The sequence below is a fragment of the Capra hircus genome, chromosome 11, assembly GCF_001704415.2.
Source record: "Capra hircus breed San Clemente chromosome 11, ASM170441v1, whole genome shotgun sequence".
In the NCBI taxonomy this organism is placed as follows: Eukaryota; Metazoa; Chordata; class Mammalia; order Artiodactyla; family Bovidae; genus Capra; species Capra hircus.
This window is the reverse complement of record NC_030818.1, coordinates 21,582,979-21,600,580: the sequence shown is the minus strand read 5'-3', so window position 1 is coordinate 21,600,580 and position 17,602 is coordinate 21,582,979. Positions and strand designations below refer to the sequence as shown.

The following is a 17,602-nucleotide window of genomic DNA, read 5'->3' as shown; positions in this document are numbered from 1 at the left end:
CATCTCCACCTACTTCCATGCAGGGCTCCACTTGCCCTGTGAGTAAATGCTGAGTAAAAATACTGCTTTTAAAAATACTCATTTACTATCTTAAAAAAAATTAAAATATTTATTTAAAGAAAGTAAAAATACATATAGGTTGAAAAAGACTCAAATTATTAGTCTGAGTGGCATCTAACATTTCCTTCTTGCTTTGCTTCTCTGCACCTCAGTACTTATCTGAGAACTTGTCTTTAGCCTAAATTTGAGTTTAGGGATCTATTTCATTGTCAGAACTTCATATATGTTTGACAGCTAACAGATGCTCAACAAACATTTCTAAACTATGGCTCCCCAAAAGTTTAAAATTAGTCTCCTAGTTTTTTGTTTCAACTGTAATTTTTATTAGTGATAAATGTAAAAGTTATCACTTATTTCACATTTCTATTTGAGCACATCAAATTTAACAGATACAAACAGAATCATTCCTTTGATCCAGGGTTAAATCTCTCCAGCAAATAACCCCAGTTCCTCTTATGACAAATGCTATCACCTTTTGGGGATCTTCCCAATTGTCTAGGTCAGGCACCTGCTTGTCATTCATGTCTCTGCCTGTTCCCTCACCTCTCCAAATGTGTCAATTCCATCTTTCAATTACTTCCTGGTTTCCTTCCCTTTTCTCCATCCTAGACATCTCTGGCCTTAATTTATGTTCTGTTATTACATTTGCTTCCTAAATCATATCTCCATCCCCATCCTCATGACTCAGTTCAGTTCAGTTGCTCAGTCGTGTCCGAATATTTGTGACCCCATGGACAGCAGCATGCCAGGCTTCCCTTTCCATCACCAACTCCAGGAGCTTATTCCAACTAACGTCCATCAAGTCAATGATGCCATCCAACCATCTCATCCTATCGTCCCCTTCTCCTCCCGCCTTCAATCTTTCCCAACATCAGGATCTTTTCAAATTGAGTCAGTTCTTCACATCAGGTGGCCAAAGTATTGGAGTTTCAGCTTCAGCATCAGTCCTTCCAATGAATATTCAGGACTGATTTCCTTTAGGATGGACTGGTTGGATCTCCTTGCAGTCCAAGAGTCCCTCAAGAGTCTTCTCCAACACCACAGTTCAAAAGCATCAATTCTTTGGTGCTCAGCTTTCTTTATAGTCCAACTCTCACATCCATACATGACTACTGCAAAAACCATAGCTTTGACTAGACAGACCCTTTGTTGGCAAAGTAATGTCTCCGCTTTTCAATATGCTGTCTAGGTTGGTCATAGCTTTTCTTCCAAGGAGCAAGCGTCTTTTGATTTCATGGCTGCACTCATCATCTGCAGTGATTTTGGAGCCTCCAAAATAAAGTCTCTCACTGTTTCCATTATTTCCCCATCTATTTGCCATGAAGTGATGGGACCGGATCCTCATCACTGTTCCCCTTTAAAACATTCTAAAATGTACTCAAAACAACAGTAATTAATACTTTGTGGGATTGCTGTGGTGCCAGGCACTACTGACTTTTACACGTCATTTTCTTTTCGACTCTTCATAATTGCTCCTGTTTGAAATAACTTCCCAAGGTTGTTCAGTAAGGAGAGCGAGACAAGATTTGAACCCTAGTAACCAGGCTCATTGGAAAAGACTCTGATGCTGGGAGGGATTGGGGGCAGGAGGAGAAGGGGACGACAGAGGATGAGATGGCTGGATGGCATCACGGACTCAATGGACGTGAGTCTGAGTGAACTCTGGGAGTTGGTGATGGACAGGGAGGCCTGGCGTGCTGCGATTCATGGGGTCGCAAGGAGTCGGACACGACTGAGCGACTGAACTGAACCGAACCAGGCTCAATCTCCTGCAGTGTTCTGCCACATTGTTTCACAGACATGTCTGGGTCTGATTCTCCTTTCCCATGGATGGCTTGGCTGTACTGAGTCTTTTCTGAGTTAAGGTTGCCCCAGGATTCCTTTCCTTGAGCTGGTGGTGTACTGAAAATGTGAATGGTGGTTATTAGAGAGTTATTACACAACAGGTCCTGAGGATAAAACTGAAATCTGGTGTGGAGACCAAAGAATTTCTAAGCCACAGATCCATGAGGGACAGGCTAACAGAAGGGTGGTCTGGATATGGCAGTAACTGCTACAGTCCATCTTAGCCATCATGTGCTCCCTACTGTGTGATGCTTACATGGATGGGTGCTTTAAGGGCCTGGGGCTAAATGGCCAGCTTGGAGTATACCCCTTTGTCTGGCAAACTCTGATGTAGTTTTCAAAATTTAGCTTTAGCATCATTCCTACATCGTCTGGTCAACATTTATGTCCTTTCTCTGTGCTTCTCACACTGTTTTGGATACTGCAAATTCCTTGAGGGCAGTCAGCATGGCTTTTCTTTGTACTCTATGCCACTAGAATCTAATAACCACCAACTCTAAATGGGTAACAGGCAGGCAGATTCTGGCTAAGCATGAGAGAAAATTTTTAAAGTGTAGTTTAACTACAAACTAGTGACTAAGAGCCTGGCCTTTTTGTAGTACTGCGGCTCCTGCTGCTGCTAAGTCACTTTAGTCGTGTCCGACTCTGTGCGACCCCATAGATGGTGGCCCACCAGGCTCCACTGTCGCTGGGATTCTCCAGGCAAGAACACTGGAGTGGCTTGCCATTTCCTTCTCCAATGCATGAAAGTGAAAAGTGAAAGTGAAGTTGCTCAATTGTATCTGACTCTTAGCGACACCATGGACTGCAGCCCACCAGGCTCCTTCATCCATGGGATTTTCCAGGCAAGAGTACTGGAGTGGGGTGCCATTGCATTCTCCATGGGTAGTACTACATTTAGTCAAATTTCAGCTTTCTCTGTTACCTTGAGCAGTTTACTGTCCTTGCAACAAAAAATGGAGATAATAATATCTATGTCAAGTTGTGAGATTTAAATGAGATAATACATGGAAAGAACTTGGCTCAGGGCCTGGCACCTTGTAAGTACTTAGTAATGTTAGATATTGTTTTTTTCTATTATTGTTATATGATTATTTACTAATACTCAGTTCAGTTCAGTTGCTCAGTTGTGTCTGACTCTTTGCAACCCCATGAATCGCAGCACGCCAGGCCTCCCTGTCCATCACCAACTCCCAGAGTTCACTCAGACTCACGTCCATTGAGTCGGTGATGCCATCCAGCCATCTCATCCTCTGTTGTCCCCTTCTCCTCCTGCCCCCAATCCCTCCCAGCATCACAGTCTTTTCCAATGAGTCAACTCTTCACATGAGGTGGCCAAAGTACTGGAGTTTCAGCTTCATCATCATTCCTTCCAAAGAAAACCCAGGGCTGATCTCCTTCAGAATGGACTGGTTGGATCTCCTTGCAGTCCAAGGGACTCGCAAGAGTCTTCTCCAACACCACAGTTCAAAAGCATCAATTCTTTGGCGCTCAGCTTTCTTCACGGTCCAACTCTCACCTCCATACATGACCACTGGAAAAACCATAGCCTTGACTAGACGGACTTTTGTTGGCAAAGTAACGTCTCTGCTTTTGAACATGCTATCTAGGTTGCTCATAACTTTTCTTCCAAGGAGTAAGCGTCTTTTAATTTCATGGCTGCAGTCACCATCTGCAGTGATTTTGGAGCCCCCAAAAATAAAGTCTGACACTGTTTCCAATGTTTCCCCATCTATTTCCCATGAAGTGATGGGACCGGATGCCATGATCTTTGTTTTCTGAATGTTGAGCTTTAAGCCAACTTTGTCACTCTCCACTTTCACTTTCATCAAGAGGCTTTTTAGTTCCTCTTCACTTTCTGCCATAAGGGTGGTGTCATCTGTATATCTGAGGTTATTGATATTTCTCCCGGCAATCTTGATTTCAGCTTGTGCTTCTTCCAGTCCTGCGTTTCTCATGATGTATTCTGCATATAAGTTAAATAAGCGGGGTGACAATATACAGTCTTGATGTACTCCTTTTCCTATTTGGAACCAGTCTGTTGTTCCATGTCCAGTTCTAACTGTTGCTTCCTGACCTGCATACAGGTTTCTCAAGAGGCTGGTCAGGTGGTCTGGTATTCCCATCTCTCTCAGAATTTTCCACAGTTTATTGTGATCCACACAGTCAAAGGCTTTGGCATAGTCAAGAAAGCAGAAATAGATGTTTTTCTGGAACTCTCTTGCTTTTTCCATCATCCAGCGGATGTTGGCAATTTGATCTCTGGTTCCTCTGCCTTTTCTAAAACCAGCTTGAACATCTGGAAGTTCATAGTTCACATATTGCTGAAGCCTGGCTTGGAGAATGTTGAGCATTACTTTACTAGCGTGTGAGATGAGTGAATTGTGCAGTAGTTTGAGCATTCTTTGGCATTGCCTTTCTTTGGGATTGCAACAAAAACTGACCTTTTCCAGTCCTGTGGCCACTGCTGAGTTTTCCAAATTTACTGGCATATTGAGTGCAGCACTTTCACAGCATCATATTTCAGGATTTGAAATAGGTCAACTGGAATTCCATCACCTCCACTAGCTTTGCTCATAGTGATGCTTTCTAAGGCCCACTTGACTTCACATTCCAGGATGTCTGGCTCTAGGTGAGTGATCACACCATCATGATCATCTTGGTCATGAAGATCTTTTTTGTATGGTTCTCCTATGTATTCTTGCCACCTCTATGTCACAATAAAGTGGGGTGCTTCAGAAGCAGTAAATGTGTGTTAGTCACTCAGCTGTGTTCAACTCTTTGTGATCCCATGGACTCCATCAGGCTCCTCTGTCTATGGAATTCTCCAGGCAAGAAGAGGTTTGCCATTCCCCTCTCCAAGGGATCTTTCTGACCCAGGGATTGAACACGCATCTCCTGCATTGCAGGCAGTAAGTTCCCTTTTAATGAAGGTATTCAAGCAGTAGTAAATAGGGAGAGATGCTTTGGAAGCAGTTTATGACTTCTAAGGTTGCTTCTAATCATAGAAGAGGGAAGCTATTTTTCTGATTCAAAGAAAGTGTGATCATTAGTGTTATTTCTAGCGAAGATGAGAAGTGTTAGAATAGAAAGAAAAAATCAACTTTGACTGTATATATGTATTAGTATTACAAAGAACAAAATATTTTACTCTTTGTTGACTGCAAAAGTCCTTTCATTTATGTTGTAACTCACATGGCAAATCAGGCCCTTACATACAAATCCTGTCTTTTCAAAAGGACTAGTTTGGCCCTGCCAAAATGAAACAAACAAAACTTTAAAAACTGTTCCAACCCTACTGAAATGCCTTTTCCCTTTGAAAGAAGTCTATTAGCGATGCAAATACAAAGTTATCTGCACAGATGATAATCCTCACAAACAAAACAGTGAAACCATTAGAATGTTCTTTTTGCCGCATTCAATCCTGACCCTTTGTCTTTACAGCATTAAAAAGACAGAGAAGGAGAGCAGAACTGGTTCCTATTTGGGATAGTTTATTAGATCTGCTTATCTAAACCCTGGGCTAATTATCCTCATGTTTGGCTTAAAGAAGCCAAACAATTCTCCAAAAGTGGACAGGCTGAAGAAAGCCTTGCATCTGGGCAAGTGCCTTAAACAGCACCAAAACAGGGTCCTTAGCCATGGAATAAATTTATAGCCAGTATTTCAATTCTAAAGATACCAGAGGCTTAGGGTGGATCCATCTAGGAAAAAACCCAGTGTTAAGTATTTATACAGTGGCAATTTAAGTAATATGTTCATGGTATAATATGCTCATGGTACTGATGCCTAAAATAATTAAAAACTAGACAATTGAAAGTCTACGCGTATAGGCGAAGAGATGGTCATTTCCCAACATCTTTTAGTCAACAGAGCAAACAACTTTGAGAATTTAGTAAACATGCAATCTTATTGTAAGCAAAGGGCTGAAAAGATAAAAATGAAGCAGCTTAGTTCATTTGACTATTGATGATACTTATATGGTCTTTCATCCCATGGACAGAGAACCTGGCAGACTACAGTCCATGGGGTTGCAAAGAGTTGGACATGACTGAACAGCTAATGTACACATAGTTAGTGTTCCTAGTAGTTATGCACAGACGTGAGAGATGGACCATAAAGAAGTCTGAGCACTGAAAAAATGACGCTTTTGAACTGTGGTGCTGGAAAAGATTCTTGAGAGTCCCTTGGACTGCAAGGACATCAAACCAGTCAATCCTAACGGAAATCAACACTGAATATTCATTGGAAGGATTGATGCTGAAGCTGAAGCTCAAATACTTAGGCTATCTGATGTGAAGAGCCGACTCACTGGAAAAGACCTTGATGCTGGTAAAGATTGAGGTCAGGAGGAGAAGAGGGCAACAGAGGATGAGATGGTTGGAAGGCATCATCGATGCAATGGACATGGGTTTGAGTCAACTCTGAGAGATCGTGAAAGACAGGGAAGCCTGGCGTGCTGCAGTCCATGGGGTCACAAAGAGTCAGACACTACTGAGCAACTGAACAATTTTATCCTTAACAGGTTTGACAGGACCTAGTTTCTCAGGGAGCCTTGAGGCATTAGAGAATATTGATGGTCAGAGGGTGTGGTGCCTAAGGGTATCAGGAAAGCATTTCTGAAGCAAAATTCCCAAGTGGTACTTCGGAAAAGGCCATCGCCTATCTACTTGGTTACTGCTGTTGGGAATACCTAGTGGGCACTTCCCAGGTGGTACTGGGGATAAAGAACCTGCCTGCCAATGCAGGAGACATGAAACACAGGTTTGACCCCTGAGTCAGGACGATTCTCTGGAGAAGGGCATGGCAATCCACTCCAGTATTTGTGCCTGGAGAATTCCATGGACCAAGGAGCTTGGCGAGGAGCCTGGCGGGCTACAGGCTATGGGATTGCGAAGAGTCGACAGGACTGAGCGACTAACACATTGGTTAGTTTCCTGAGAACAGAAAATTAACCCTCCATTCCCACAAGTTTTCTTGGACAGCTAATAAGAGTTGGAGCTGGTGTCCACATGCATGGGATGCAATGGTTGCAATCTGGGTCTTATGCAGGGTGGAGCTTTGGGTTGTTCAACTACAGAGCTTCCGGATCATCACGTGTTGACACGTCAGGTGTGGGAATGGAGCTTGGCCACCCTCCACCTTTCATCCCCACCCCACTCTCCTTTGCAAGGTTGCTTGACAGCTTGCTGGTCCCTCCCCCATCTGTGATAATCCAGATGCCTCGGGAAGGTGGTGGTCAAGCACTGCTTTAGTTCTAGACTCTGCCTGTCTCCCATGCCCTCCACGCGTTCGGCGTGTTTCCCACAGCCTACCTACTCCACAGGCCTCCCTGGCCGCCCTCCTGGCCCGTCCTCTTTGGCACCCCGGCAGGTCAACTCCACGGGCCCGAGTGTCGGGGGTCGGAGTCCGCACAGTTCACTTTTTTTCAGGGGCTTTCCTGAGGACACTTTGCCAGCAATAGCAGAAAGTCTGTAGTATTCGGTTGTGTCCTATTTGTGGCTGCGTCTCAAAAAAAAAGTTCGAGACACTACCTGCAAATTCAAACTACTACCTGCTCAGGATGGGAGCCTAAGGAGGCGACGTCAAACTTATCGTTGGGGGAATGACAAGCGAATAGGCGCTCCTGCGGCCTGTGAGCACCCACGGTCCCGGGGGCAGGCGAGCTTTCCCGGCGCGGCCTGGCTGGCGGCGGCCGCACACTGGTTCGCCACCACGGGAAGCCGCGGCCGCTGGGGCCGGTGGGGCCCGGCCACCCGCCCGCGCCGGGCAGGCGCGCGGAGCCGGAGCGCGCAAGGGGCGGGCTGCGCGCGGGGCCGGGGAGCGCTCCCTCCGGGATCGCGGCTGCGCAGTCGGGCGGGAGCCGGGAAAAGGGGAGGAGGGTGGCGGAGCCGGAGTAAGGGGAGGGGGAGGAGCGGCCGAGGCGGAAGCCATGTTGGAGTTTCACCCCGAGCTAGGGGCTGTGAGCGTCCTCCGCTCCGTGTGGGTGTGACCCGGGTTCGGCGCCGCGGCGGGCTGCGGGGGGCGGGGACGGTTAGGCCGGTGGTTGTCGTCCGCGGCGGCGGCCGCAGCGTGGAGCCGGGCAATTGTGACCGCCGGGGGGAGCCGGGGGCCGGCCGCGGCTCCCACTCTCCGTGTGGCCCCCTGAGCGCCCCCCCTCCCCTGGCCGGGAGGGAGGCGGGGGGCACCCGGGGCCCGCCATGAACCCCGGCTTCGATCTGTCCCGCCGGAACCCGCAGGAGGACTTCGAGCTGATTCAGCGCATCGGCAGCGGCACCTACGGCGACGTCTACAAGGTGAGGGCGAGGGGCCGCGCGCCGCCGAGGCCGCGGGGCGCTGACCCGCCGCGGGGAGGGCGGGGGGCGCCGGCGAGCCGGGGCGCCGGAGTCCGCCCTGCCTGTCGCCGCCCGAGAGCTGTGGGGGAGGAGGCGCGGCGGGCGCCCAGGGGCTCCGCGGCTGTGCAGCGAACAAAGGGCCAGACGGTTAACCCCGAGACCCCCGCGCCCTTACCTGGATCTGCCCGGGACGCGCGTTTCCCTGGAAGCGCTGATCGGCGGCGGCAGCTCTGCTCTTGACCTCGTTGAGAGGGTCTCCGCGTTTGTTGCTTTGGCAGGGGCAGTGCGACTAGCCGGACGGCAGGGGTTTGGCGTGTGTCAAACCTGCGTGCTCCGCACGGACCGGGATATTCTGCGCTGGGTTGGCGTCTGCTGCCCACCAGGCCCGGCAATGGGCATTACTGTGGGCAGTGTCATCCACCTTTCGTCTCTTAGCATCCGCAGGCCAGTTTCTTTCAATTTTTCAAGTAATGACTTTCTTTTGTAACAGAGATCTGGTTAGCATGACTCCTTTCTCCCTTTCTTTCGAAAGAGCAACTTTTTCTCCATCTCAAATTGGATTGTAATGCCTTATTAAACTTATTTCCGTCAGTGACACATAGGATTCAACTCTCATTTTTTTTTTTTTAAGTGACTTGAACACTTAGGGGAGGTACTGGTTTGACAAGGTTGGAATTCAAAGTCCATTAGTAGCACAGCATTCCTGTTGTAGAGGGACCACTTCTAAATGTGGGAGATAAATCATGCTTCCTTGGCCAGCTCAACTCTTGGCCTCGCAGAGGCTGCCAAGAGGACGCTCATGCCAAATGTGGCAGCAGTCTTGATTTGGTTGTGTATCTTCTTACTGGTAACTGAAGTGGAACTCCTCGTGTTTCACGTAACACCTGAGGATGCATAGAGAAACTTAAGTTTACTTTGGAAAGTTGAGTCTTAACTTTGTTTTGCCCACGTTTAAGCAGAAGATTTTTACTTTGAGGTCACTTGTAATGCATATGGTAACTTAGGTATGCAACACAATGCAGCCAGTATTCTGCAGGAGTCTTGTTTCCTGAATAAATCGCTTTCCCTTCCCACTTATCTCACTGCTTTTCTCCATGGACAGCACGGGTGTCTTGTGCATGCCTGCTGTGTATAAGGGCTTCCCAGGTGGCTCAAGTGGTAAAGAACCTGCCAGCCTTTGGAGGAGACATAAGAGATGAGGGTTCAATCCCTGGTTGGGGAAGATCCCCTGGAGTAGACAAGGGCAATCTACTCCAGTATTTTTCCCTGGAGAATCTCATGAACAGAGGAGCTTGGCGGGCTACAGTCCATGGGGTCCCAAAGAGTTGGACACAACTGAAGAGACTTAGCAGGCTGGCACTGTATATAAGGTACCGTGTGTTTAAGCACTTGGGTTGTAGCACTGAAAGAGGGATGGTCTTCGCAAGTCTTACTTGTTTATATTTTTTGGACAAGAACAACAGTAAACAGCCATTTAAATAACCGTCTTATTGCAGTTTCCTTTTGTGCTGCAGAGAAGAGAGGATTAGGATTAGGGCTAGTGAGCATGTATATCTCCTCAGGGGAGTCAGAGGCACTGGGGAGAGGGGATTATGCCAGATAGAAGGAGCATGATCTGGGAAGGCTTGGAGGCCCCAAGGGCAGGGTGAGAATTTGAAAGAAGGCCTGTATGGCCTGAGTAGCCAGAGAGGGAGAATGGCCCTAGATTGAGCAGGCCTCTTAATAGGTCCTCCGAGGAGGTGGGACTTCTCCCTAGGACAATGAAGAGTCATTGCCGGGTTTTAAGCAGAAGAGTGAATTTAGACTTGGATTTTTACAAGCTTTATCACTGCAGTGTTGGGGGGTGGAGATGGGGGACAGAGGTGAAGAGCAGTTAGGAGGCCACTGTAAGAATAACCATTACGTTACTGTGTTTGGAATTTGTAGTGATTGTGAAAGTTGAAGTGAGTGAATCCAGGTAACTTAGAGTTGGTTAAGGAAGTCTTGTTGTATTGAGATGAAAAGTTAACTGAAACTTTGCTAATGTGTCAGTCTTAGGTGGTGGTGTGGACAGTAAGTTCTTTATCAGTTCTTTACAAGAATAATTGGCCATGTACTTACTGTGTTTAGAAAAAAACAGCTGGTAGTTAAGCCACATGATTAAAAAAAAAAATTCAGGCCTGTAATTTCCTCAGGACATCTAAGTGCAGTACAGGTATAAGTTGATTAATTTTGTCGTCTGTTTAAAGTAATGATAATAGAAGCTAACATTTATAGAGTGTTACTTCCCAGGCACTGCTCTAAGACTTCGTCCTGTATTAACTTACTTAATCTTACAACAACCCGTGGAAGTAGACACTGTTATTAACTCCATTTTGCAGTAGAAGAAACTAAGGCGTGAGGAAGTTGCAGTAACCTGTCAAAGATGGTAAGTGGCCAAGCCAGAACGTGAATCAGTTTGCTTTAGGGACTGCATTCTTAATTCTTAACTTAATACATGGGCAGATCATGTATTATCGAAGTGAAGACACAGAGGCACACAACTTAGTTCAGCAGTTAGTTGCAGCTGCACTCTGAGTCGGAGAGGATCTTTAAGTAGTAGTTAGTATACCTAAGTCCTGCTGTGCAGCCAGGCCTCACTGTTTTTGTAGAGTCTACCAAGTGGACATCAGATAATAGATGCTTGATCCCTGCCTGCCAGACTCTTCTAGTACCAGGGACCCAAAACGGAGAAACTATGTGGTTTTTGGTATCATATCCCCAGTTTGCTGAACAACCCAAAGCTTAAACTATTTGTATTTTTGTCTATCCATAATCATGTTCATGCTATAAAGATAACAGATTTTTTTTTTGATATTTGTTTTGCTCTTTTGACTTTCCTTGTTTATGCAAATTGTGTTAATTAGAGAGGAGTGCATTAAAGGATTTTTTTTCAAAAGTTAGAAGTTTGCTTCCTAATTTATCAGTGTTTAGGTGCTAAAAATGGAATGATCCGATTACGTAAATAAGTTAGAAGCCTGATTATGTACAGACATTCTTAGAGGGTTGGTATTTTAAGAAATTTTTGTTTTGAAAGCTATATCCTATGCAATGTAATAATATGCTTATTATATTTAAGGTGATGTGTTTTGGTTAAAAAGTATTGAGCTAGGATGTGGAAGTGGAGAAGGAAATGGTACCCCACTCCAGAATGCTTGCCTAGAGAATCCTGTGGAGAGAGAAGCCAGGTGGGCTGCTGTCTATGGCGTCGCACAGAGTCGAACACAACTGAGGTGACTTGGCGTGCATGCATGCCTTGGAGGAAATGGCAACCCACTCCAGTATTCTTGCCTGGAGAATCCCAGGGACAGAGGAGCCTGGTGGGCTGCCATCTGTGGGGTCGCACAGAGTCGGACACGACTGACGTGACTTAGCAGCAGCAGCAGGATGTGAAAGAGCTGGAATTTATTAGCTCTGTAGCCTTGTAAAATCATTTAGCCTCTCAGAGCTGTTTTGGTTTGAAGGTATTATTACCATCTTGTGCCCTTCTGTTTGTGGTGTTAAATGACTTATGTCAGTCAACAAGTTTTAATTTTTTTAAGACCAAAAAAATACACATAATACATTTCCTCTGCACTGTCTTGGGCTTCCCAGGTGATGCTAGTAGTAAAGAACCCCCCTACCAGTGCAGGTAGATGTAAGAGACACAGGTTTGATACCTGGGTCAGGAGGATCCCCTGGAGGAGGGCATGGCAACCCGTTCCAATATTCTTGCCTGGAGAATCCCATGGACAGAGGAGCCTGGCTCCCCTATGACTGCAGTCCATAGGGTTGCACAGTCAGACACGAGTGAAGTGACTTAGCATGCACTGCACTGTCTTAAAGTACATGAACATATAATTTAAAAAGAACAGCCATAATACTTTTAAATGTCTTGTAACTCTGGATTTTATCTGTCAGATGAAGTATCTGTAGCAGGAGTTACCTAGGGACCTGTGAGTTGACAGCCAAAAGGGGCTCTTTGATTGAGTCTCAGGAGGCCCATGAAATCCTCTGAAATTAATAGACTTAACATTGTATGTTTGTGTGTTTTTCTGGAGAGATGGCTTTTGGTGTTATTAGATTTTCAAAGAGGTCCATGATCCTAAGAAAGAAAAGACTGGAGAGCTGTAGGTTTGTCATTTGAAAGCGATTTCTTGGAGAGGTTAGGTAGTTACATACCATATCACGTTACCAACATTTGTTAACATTAATATGATTTCCACATGCATTATGCTATTTTTCTCAGGCAGTTTTCCTGTTTAATTTGTATTTTTACTACCCTTAGAGTCTTTGTGTCCAGATGTTTTTCTAGATTTACAGCTAAAGAGAAGAGACTAAAGCTGCAGATAGGGTGAGGCAAGGTGAATTTGAGGCACCGGTTTTCATGTGTTCTAAGAGAGCATCTCGGTTGGTTCAGTGGCTTTGGCCTGGTCCCTGTGGACACTCCCAGATGCCACCAGCTTGTACCTTCTCCTGAGTTTTAGCTCCTTGTCTCCAGCTGACCTCTTCACAGACTACATCTTTCTCCAAAGGTGCCTCATAGCCCTCTTTTGTCAGATGCTACAGTATGTCCCAACTCAGTTGGTAAGTCTTGAAGCCTTAGCATCATGTGTGTCTTCAAACTGGACTTCATAGGTGTTTTCCAAAGTGTGACCAGGATGCTCCAAGGAAAGCAGTACTATGAGTTATGCCAAAGACCAGGAAGTCCTACGGTAAACAAACCTGGTAAACAATGCTTAACCCAGCAAACTCCAGACTTACTTAACGCTGGGATTCTTCTCTGTAATTCGAGTTGCTTATCCTTAGAACTAGTGTCTTGTAGAACATGCTTTGGAAATGTTGATACTGATTTTATCTATGTGTGTTGGGAAGTCGTTCCCTCTGGAGCAGAGGCTGTAGAGAGGCTGCGCTCCAGGGTAGCTTTCATGTGATGATCTGTGTAGAGAGTCTCTGAAAGCTGACGGGAGAAGAACTGAAGACGGGATAGTGCAATCAGGAAATTAATTTGTATGTTCAAGTGTTCAGTGGATTGTGTGTCAGCTTGTTTGTAACTCTGCAGTCTTTCAGGCATTCCAGTTAATACCATCAGACACTCTTTCATTGTAGTCAGGATTTGTAAGAACTTTTGTGGAAAACTCAGTTAAGACGTGAAGACCTTTAGCATTAATGAAAGAACAGCTGAAAGAAAATAAAACATGAGTATCTAGGGCTATGCCCATCTTTTTTACTTTGATGGAGAACAAAGTCGAGAGGGACCAGAGGAAGTAGTCTTAAACTTCAGAAAGATAGAGTGAGATAAATCAAGGTTGAGTTTTCTCACTTCAGTACTTATTTGAGGTGGAAAGTGACAGTGGAACAGATTGTTGAATAATTTCTGTAGATACAAACAGGTTATCTGATTTTGTTAGGCTCTGATTCCCTAAAGAGGTACTTACCTCCAGAATTCAAAAGTACATCTAATTGTTTTGTATTGAGAATGAATAATTAGTCATTCTCTCATGAGAGTCCATTTAACACTTGCCCCACATTGAATAGCTATAATATGAAAGGAAAGGTTCTAGGAACTGTGTGTGTAATAGTGAAAAGGATAAGACTTGGTACTTTATGTACAGGGGCATAAAATGTGAGCCTACTTTTAGCTGTCATAATTTGAGATCAAAACCGTGTTGATTTCCCCTTTTCTAGCACATTAAATCTCTTACCGGCAGAGAGATTGTCCTGACACTTCATAAACTGGACAACCAACCTCTCTATAGCACAGCATAGTGATTTAAGAGTAGTTTCTGGAGTCAGACTACCTGGTTTCACCACCCACTAGCCAATTACCTAATCTTCCTCTCTGTCCCTCAGTTTCCTCAGTTGTAAAATGGAGATGTGTAAAAAAGTATTTGGGACAGTGTGTGTGCGTGCATGTGCATCTGCACGTGTGTGTCTGTTGCTCCAGTTCAGCTCAGTTCAGTCGCTCAGTCGTGTCCGACTCTTTGCGACCCCATGAATCGCACCACACCAGGCCTCCCTGTCCATCACCAACTCCGGAGTTCACTCAAACTCACATCCATCAGGTCGGTGATGCCATCCAGCCATCTCATCCTCTGTCGTCCCCTTCTCCTCCTGCCCCCAATCCCTCCCAGCATCAGAGTCTTTTCCAATGAGTCAGTTGTTCGCATGAGGTGGCCAAAGTACTGGAGTTTCAGCTTTAGCATCGTTCCTTCCAAAGAACACCCAGGACTGATCTCCTTTAGAATGGACTGGTTGGATCTCCTTGCAGTCCAAGGTGCTTAGTCATGTCCAATTCTTTGTGACTCCCATGGACTGTAGCCCGCCAGGCTCCTCTGTCCATGGAGTTTTCCCAGGCAAGAACCCTGGAGTTGGTTGCCATTTCCTCCTCCAGGGGATCATCCCAACCCAGGGATAGAACCTGGGTCTCCTGCAGGGCAAGTAGATCCTTTCAGTTCAGTTCAGTTGCTCAGTCGTGTCCAACTCTTTGTGACCCCACGGACTGCAGCATGCCAGGTTTCCCTGTCTATCACCAACTCCCAGAGCCTACTCAAACTCATGTCCATCGCATCAGTGATGCCATCCAACCATCTCATCCTGTCGTCCCCATCTCCTCCCACCTTCAATCTTTCCCAGCATTAGGGTCTTTTCCAATGAGTCGGTTCTTCCCATCAGGTGGCCAAAGTATTGGAAGTTCAGCTTCAGCATCAGTCCTTCCAGTGAATATTCAGGACTGATTTCCTTTAGGATGGACTGGTTGGATCTCCTTGCAGCCCAGGGGACTCTCAAGAGTGTTCTCCAACACCACAGTTCAAAAGCATCAATTCTTCAACACCACAGTTCAAAAGCATCAATTCTTCGGTGCTCAGCTTTCTTTATAGTCCAATTCTCACATACATACATGACCACTGGAAAAACCATAGCTTTGACTAGACAGACCCTTTGTTGGCAAAGTAATGTCTCCGCTTTTCAATATGCTGTCTAGGTTGGTCATAGCTTTTCTTCCAAGGAGCAAGCATCTTTTAATTTCATGGCTGCAGTCACCATCTGCAGTGATTTTGGAGCCCCCAAAAAATAAAGTCTCCCACTGTTTCCATTGTTTCCCCATCTATTTGCCATGAAGCGATGGGACCGGATGCCATGATCTTAGTTTTCTGAATGTTGAGTTTTAAGGCAGCTTTTTCACTCTCCTCTTTTACTTTCATCAAGAGGGAAGGGTAAGTGTCATCTGTGTATCTGAGGTTATTGGTATTTCTCCTGGCAATCTTGATTCTAGCTTGTGTTTCATCCAGCCAGGCATTTCGCATGATGTACTCTGCATATAAGTTAAATAAGCAGGGTGACAATATATAGCCTTAACATACTCCTGTCCTGATTTGGAACCAGTCTGTTGTTCCATGTTCGTTTTAGTTAGAACCCCATGAACAGTATGGAAAGGTAGATTCTTTACCGTCTGAGCTACCAGGGAAGCCCCATTTGGGACAGGGCCTGTCACCTAATGCTCAGTAATGGTTCATTGTCAGTCGTAATATTTATTATTGTATTTTGCTGTTTCCCCTGCTGCTGTCTTCCTAACCTGCTCTGCTCCTCCTGCTGCTGCCTCAGTGGCTTTGCACTTGCTGTCTGTGCTTGAAAATTCCCCTCCCCCAGTATCTGTATGGTTTGCCTCTTCGTTTCCCTCAGATGTCAGCTCAAATGTTACCTTTTAATGTGTCCATTCCTTACGATCCTATAAAAAACAACTCCTCCGCACTTCCGTCTTTACCCAGAATGTGTCCAGATTTTGTAGGGCCTGAACTTTATACAGTTATTTGGGTACCCTCAGTGAGGAAGCAAATACATTAGAATAAAGTGTTTGCTGTGAAAGTGAGTATTTAGAATTAGAAAAGGTGTCCCAGCAAATGCTGTAACCTTAGAGGCAGGTCCCTCTCTTCTGAGGGCTCGTCAGGCATTTAAGCAGAGATGCTTCCGGATGCCACCCACCCTGCCTCTCCTCCCCAGCAACACCCTCCACGTCCCAGTAGCTCTCAGCACTCTTAGAGGCCCAGGAGAGTGAGGAGGCCTGAACTTTTAAGTTTTATTAGCTTTATAAAAAGATTCAGCTCTGCTTCTTACTTTCCCTAATTCTCACTGTGGCACACGTCACCTTATATTTATTTGCTTATTGCCCTCCTCCCCGCACCAGAGTGTAAGCCCAAGAAGCTGGTGGTTTAGTTTTGTCCACGGCTGTATCCCCAGAACGTAGAAAAGTGCCTAACATGTATTAGACTCACAGTAAATATTTGTGGAATGAATGAATGAACCAGCATGAGAGAAACCATGTGCTACTACCTAAGTTTAGAGGAAGGGAGAACATTATTTCTGGTTTGGAGAAATCACAGCAGGTTTTAAAGTGGAGATGATATCAGGCTTGACCTACAGTTGTGGCCACAGTGGGTACAGACTGAATTAAACATTATGGATTATTATTAGGACCAAGGTAAATCAAATAGGCTTAATGTATCTTTTGCATAATAAGCAGTGTTCATAGCTTACATGCACGTAAGAATACTCTTGTCATTTTAAACTAAAGAAATTTAGTAACTAGTAAAAAAAAAATATGTAGCTGTTACATACTGGTTTTTGTGTTTTGAAAATATGATTAAGTTGGACTTCAAATCAGGAAGAGGACTTTGTTCACCAGTACCAAAAGGCCTTAGATTTGAGAGATGAGCTCATGTTTGTTTTAGCTTTGTTTTTACAGTTCTTTTTTGGTGGAGGTGCAGCTGGAAGATGCCATGTTTCATTTCCAGCTGCCTTGACCTGAGGTTATAGGTTTGGATTCTTCATGTGACAATGTGTTGCCTCCTTTAATCCTAAAAATCTGTTGGAAAAATTTTAGATGTGACCGTAAATTTAGGTACGTCCAAATAAGACATATATTTAGTTTAAGATCATCTTAAAAACTTGAGATGGTAAGAAAGTCCTTTTGTATAAATCATCCACCTTCTGTTCAAAGAATCTTTCCTTCATTACCTATAAAATGCAAACTTCTTAAAAAAATTGAAGTACAGTTTCTGTGTAATATATAAATTACAATGTAGTGATCCACAATTTAGAAAGATTATGTGCCGCGGATAGTTTAAATCTCACCTTCAAGACATTGTCCTTTTTGCCTCTGGCCCCTTAGGAAGAGAAAGTTTAGATTGGAGGAGACAGGGAGAGAGGAGGGAATGGTAGACGCTTTCCAGATGAGGAGTGACTGTATGACTATAGGAGTAAAGGTTTAGAGACTAAAAGGGAGGATTGACTAACATGGAAGACCCATGTGCAGGAGCATGGAGAAGTAAAATTTGCTAGGTGAGGCAGGACCAATTTACAAACTT

General features: G+C 45.1%; 1 protein-coding gene and 1 long non-coding RNA gene across 5 annotated transcripts in view; one reads left to right on the top strand and one right to left on the bottom strand.

Moving 5' to 3' along the window:
- Positions 1-8,846, bottom strand: part of LOC102181308 — a 108,080-nt gene extending 99,234 nt beyond the window's left edge. Inside the window, exon 1 of the long non-coding RNA XR_001918783.1 lies at positions 8,416-8,846. This is a non-coding gene — a long non-coding RNA (uncharacterized LOC102181308). The remainder of the gene's footprint in view (positions 1-8,415) is intronic.
- The window catches only part of MAP4K3 (mitogen-activated protein kinase kinase kinase kinase 3), a 188,253-nt gene continuing 178,471 nt past the window's right edge, over positions 7,821-17,602 (top strand). For 2 of the 4 annotated variants that reach the window (XM_018055153.1, XM_018055154.1), the window contains exon 1: positions 7,822-8,201. In XM_018055153.1, the coding sequence (XP_017910642.1) occupies positions 8,106-8,201 (96 nt within the window). In that variant the 5' untranslated portion in view covers positions 7,822-8,105. Of the gene's footprint in view, positions 8,202-17,602 lie in introns of all 4 variants that reach the window. The other 2 variants (XM_018055152.1, XM_018055155.1) reach the window with 2 other exon arrangements.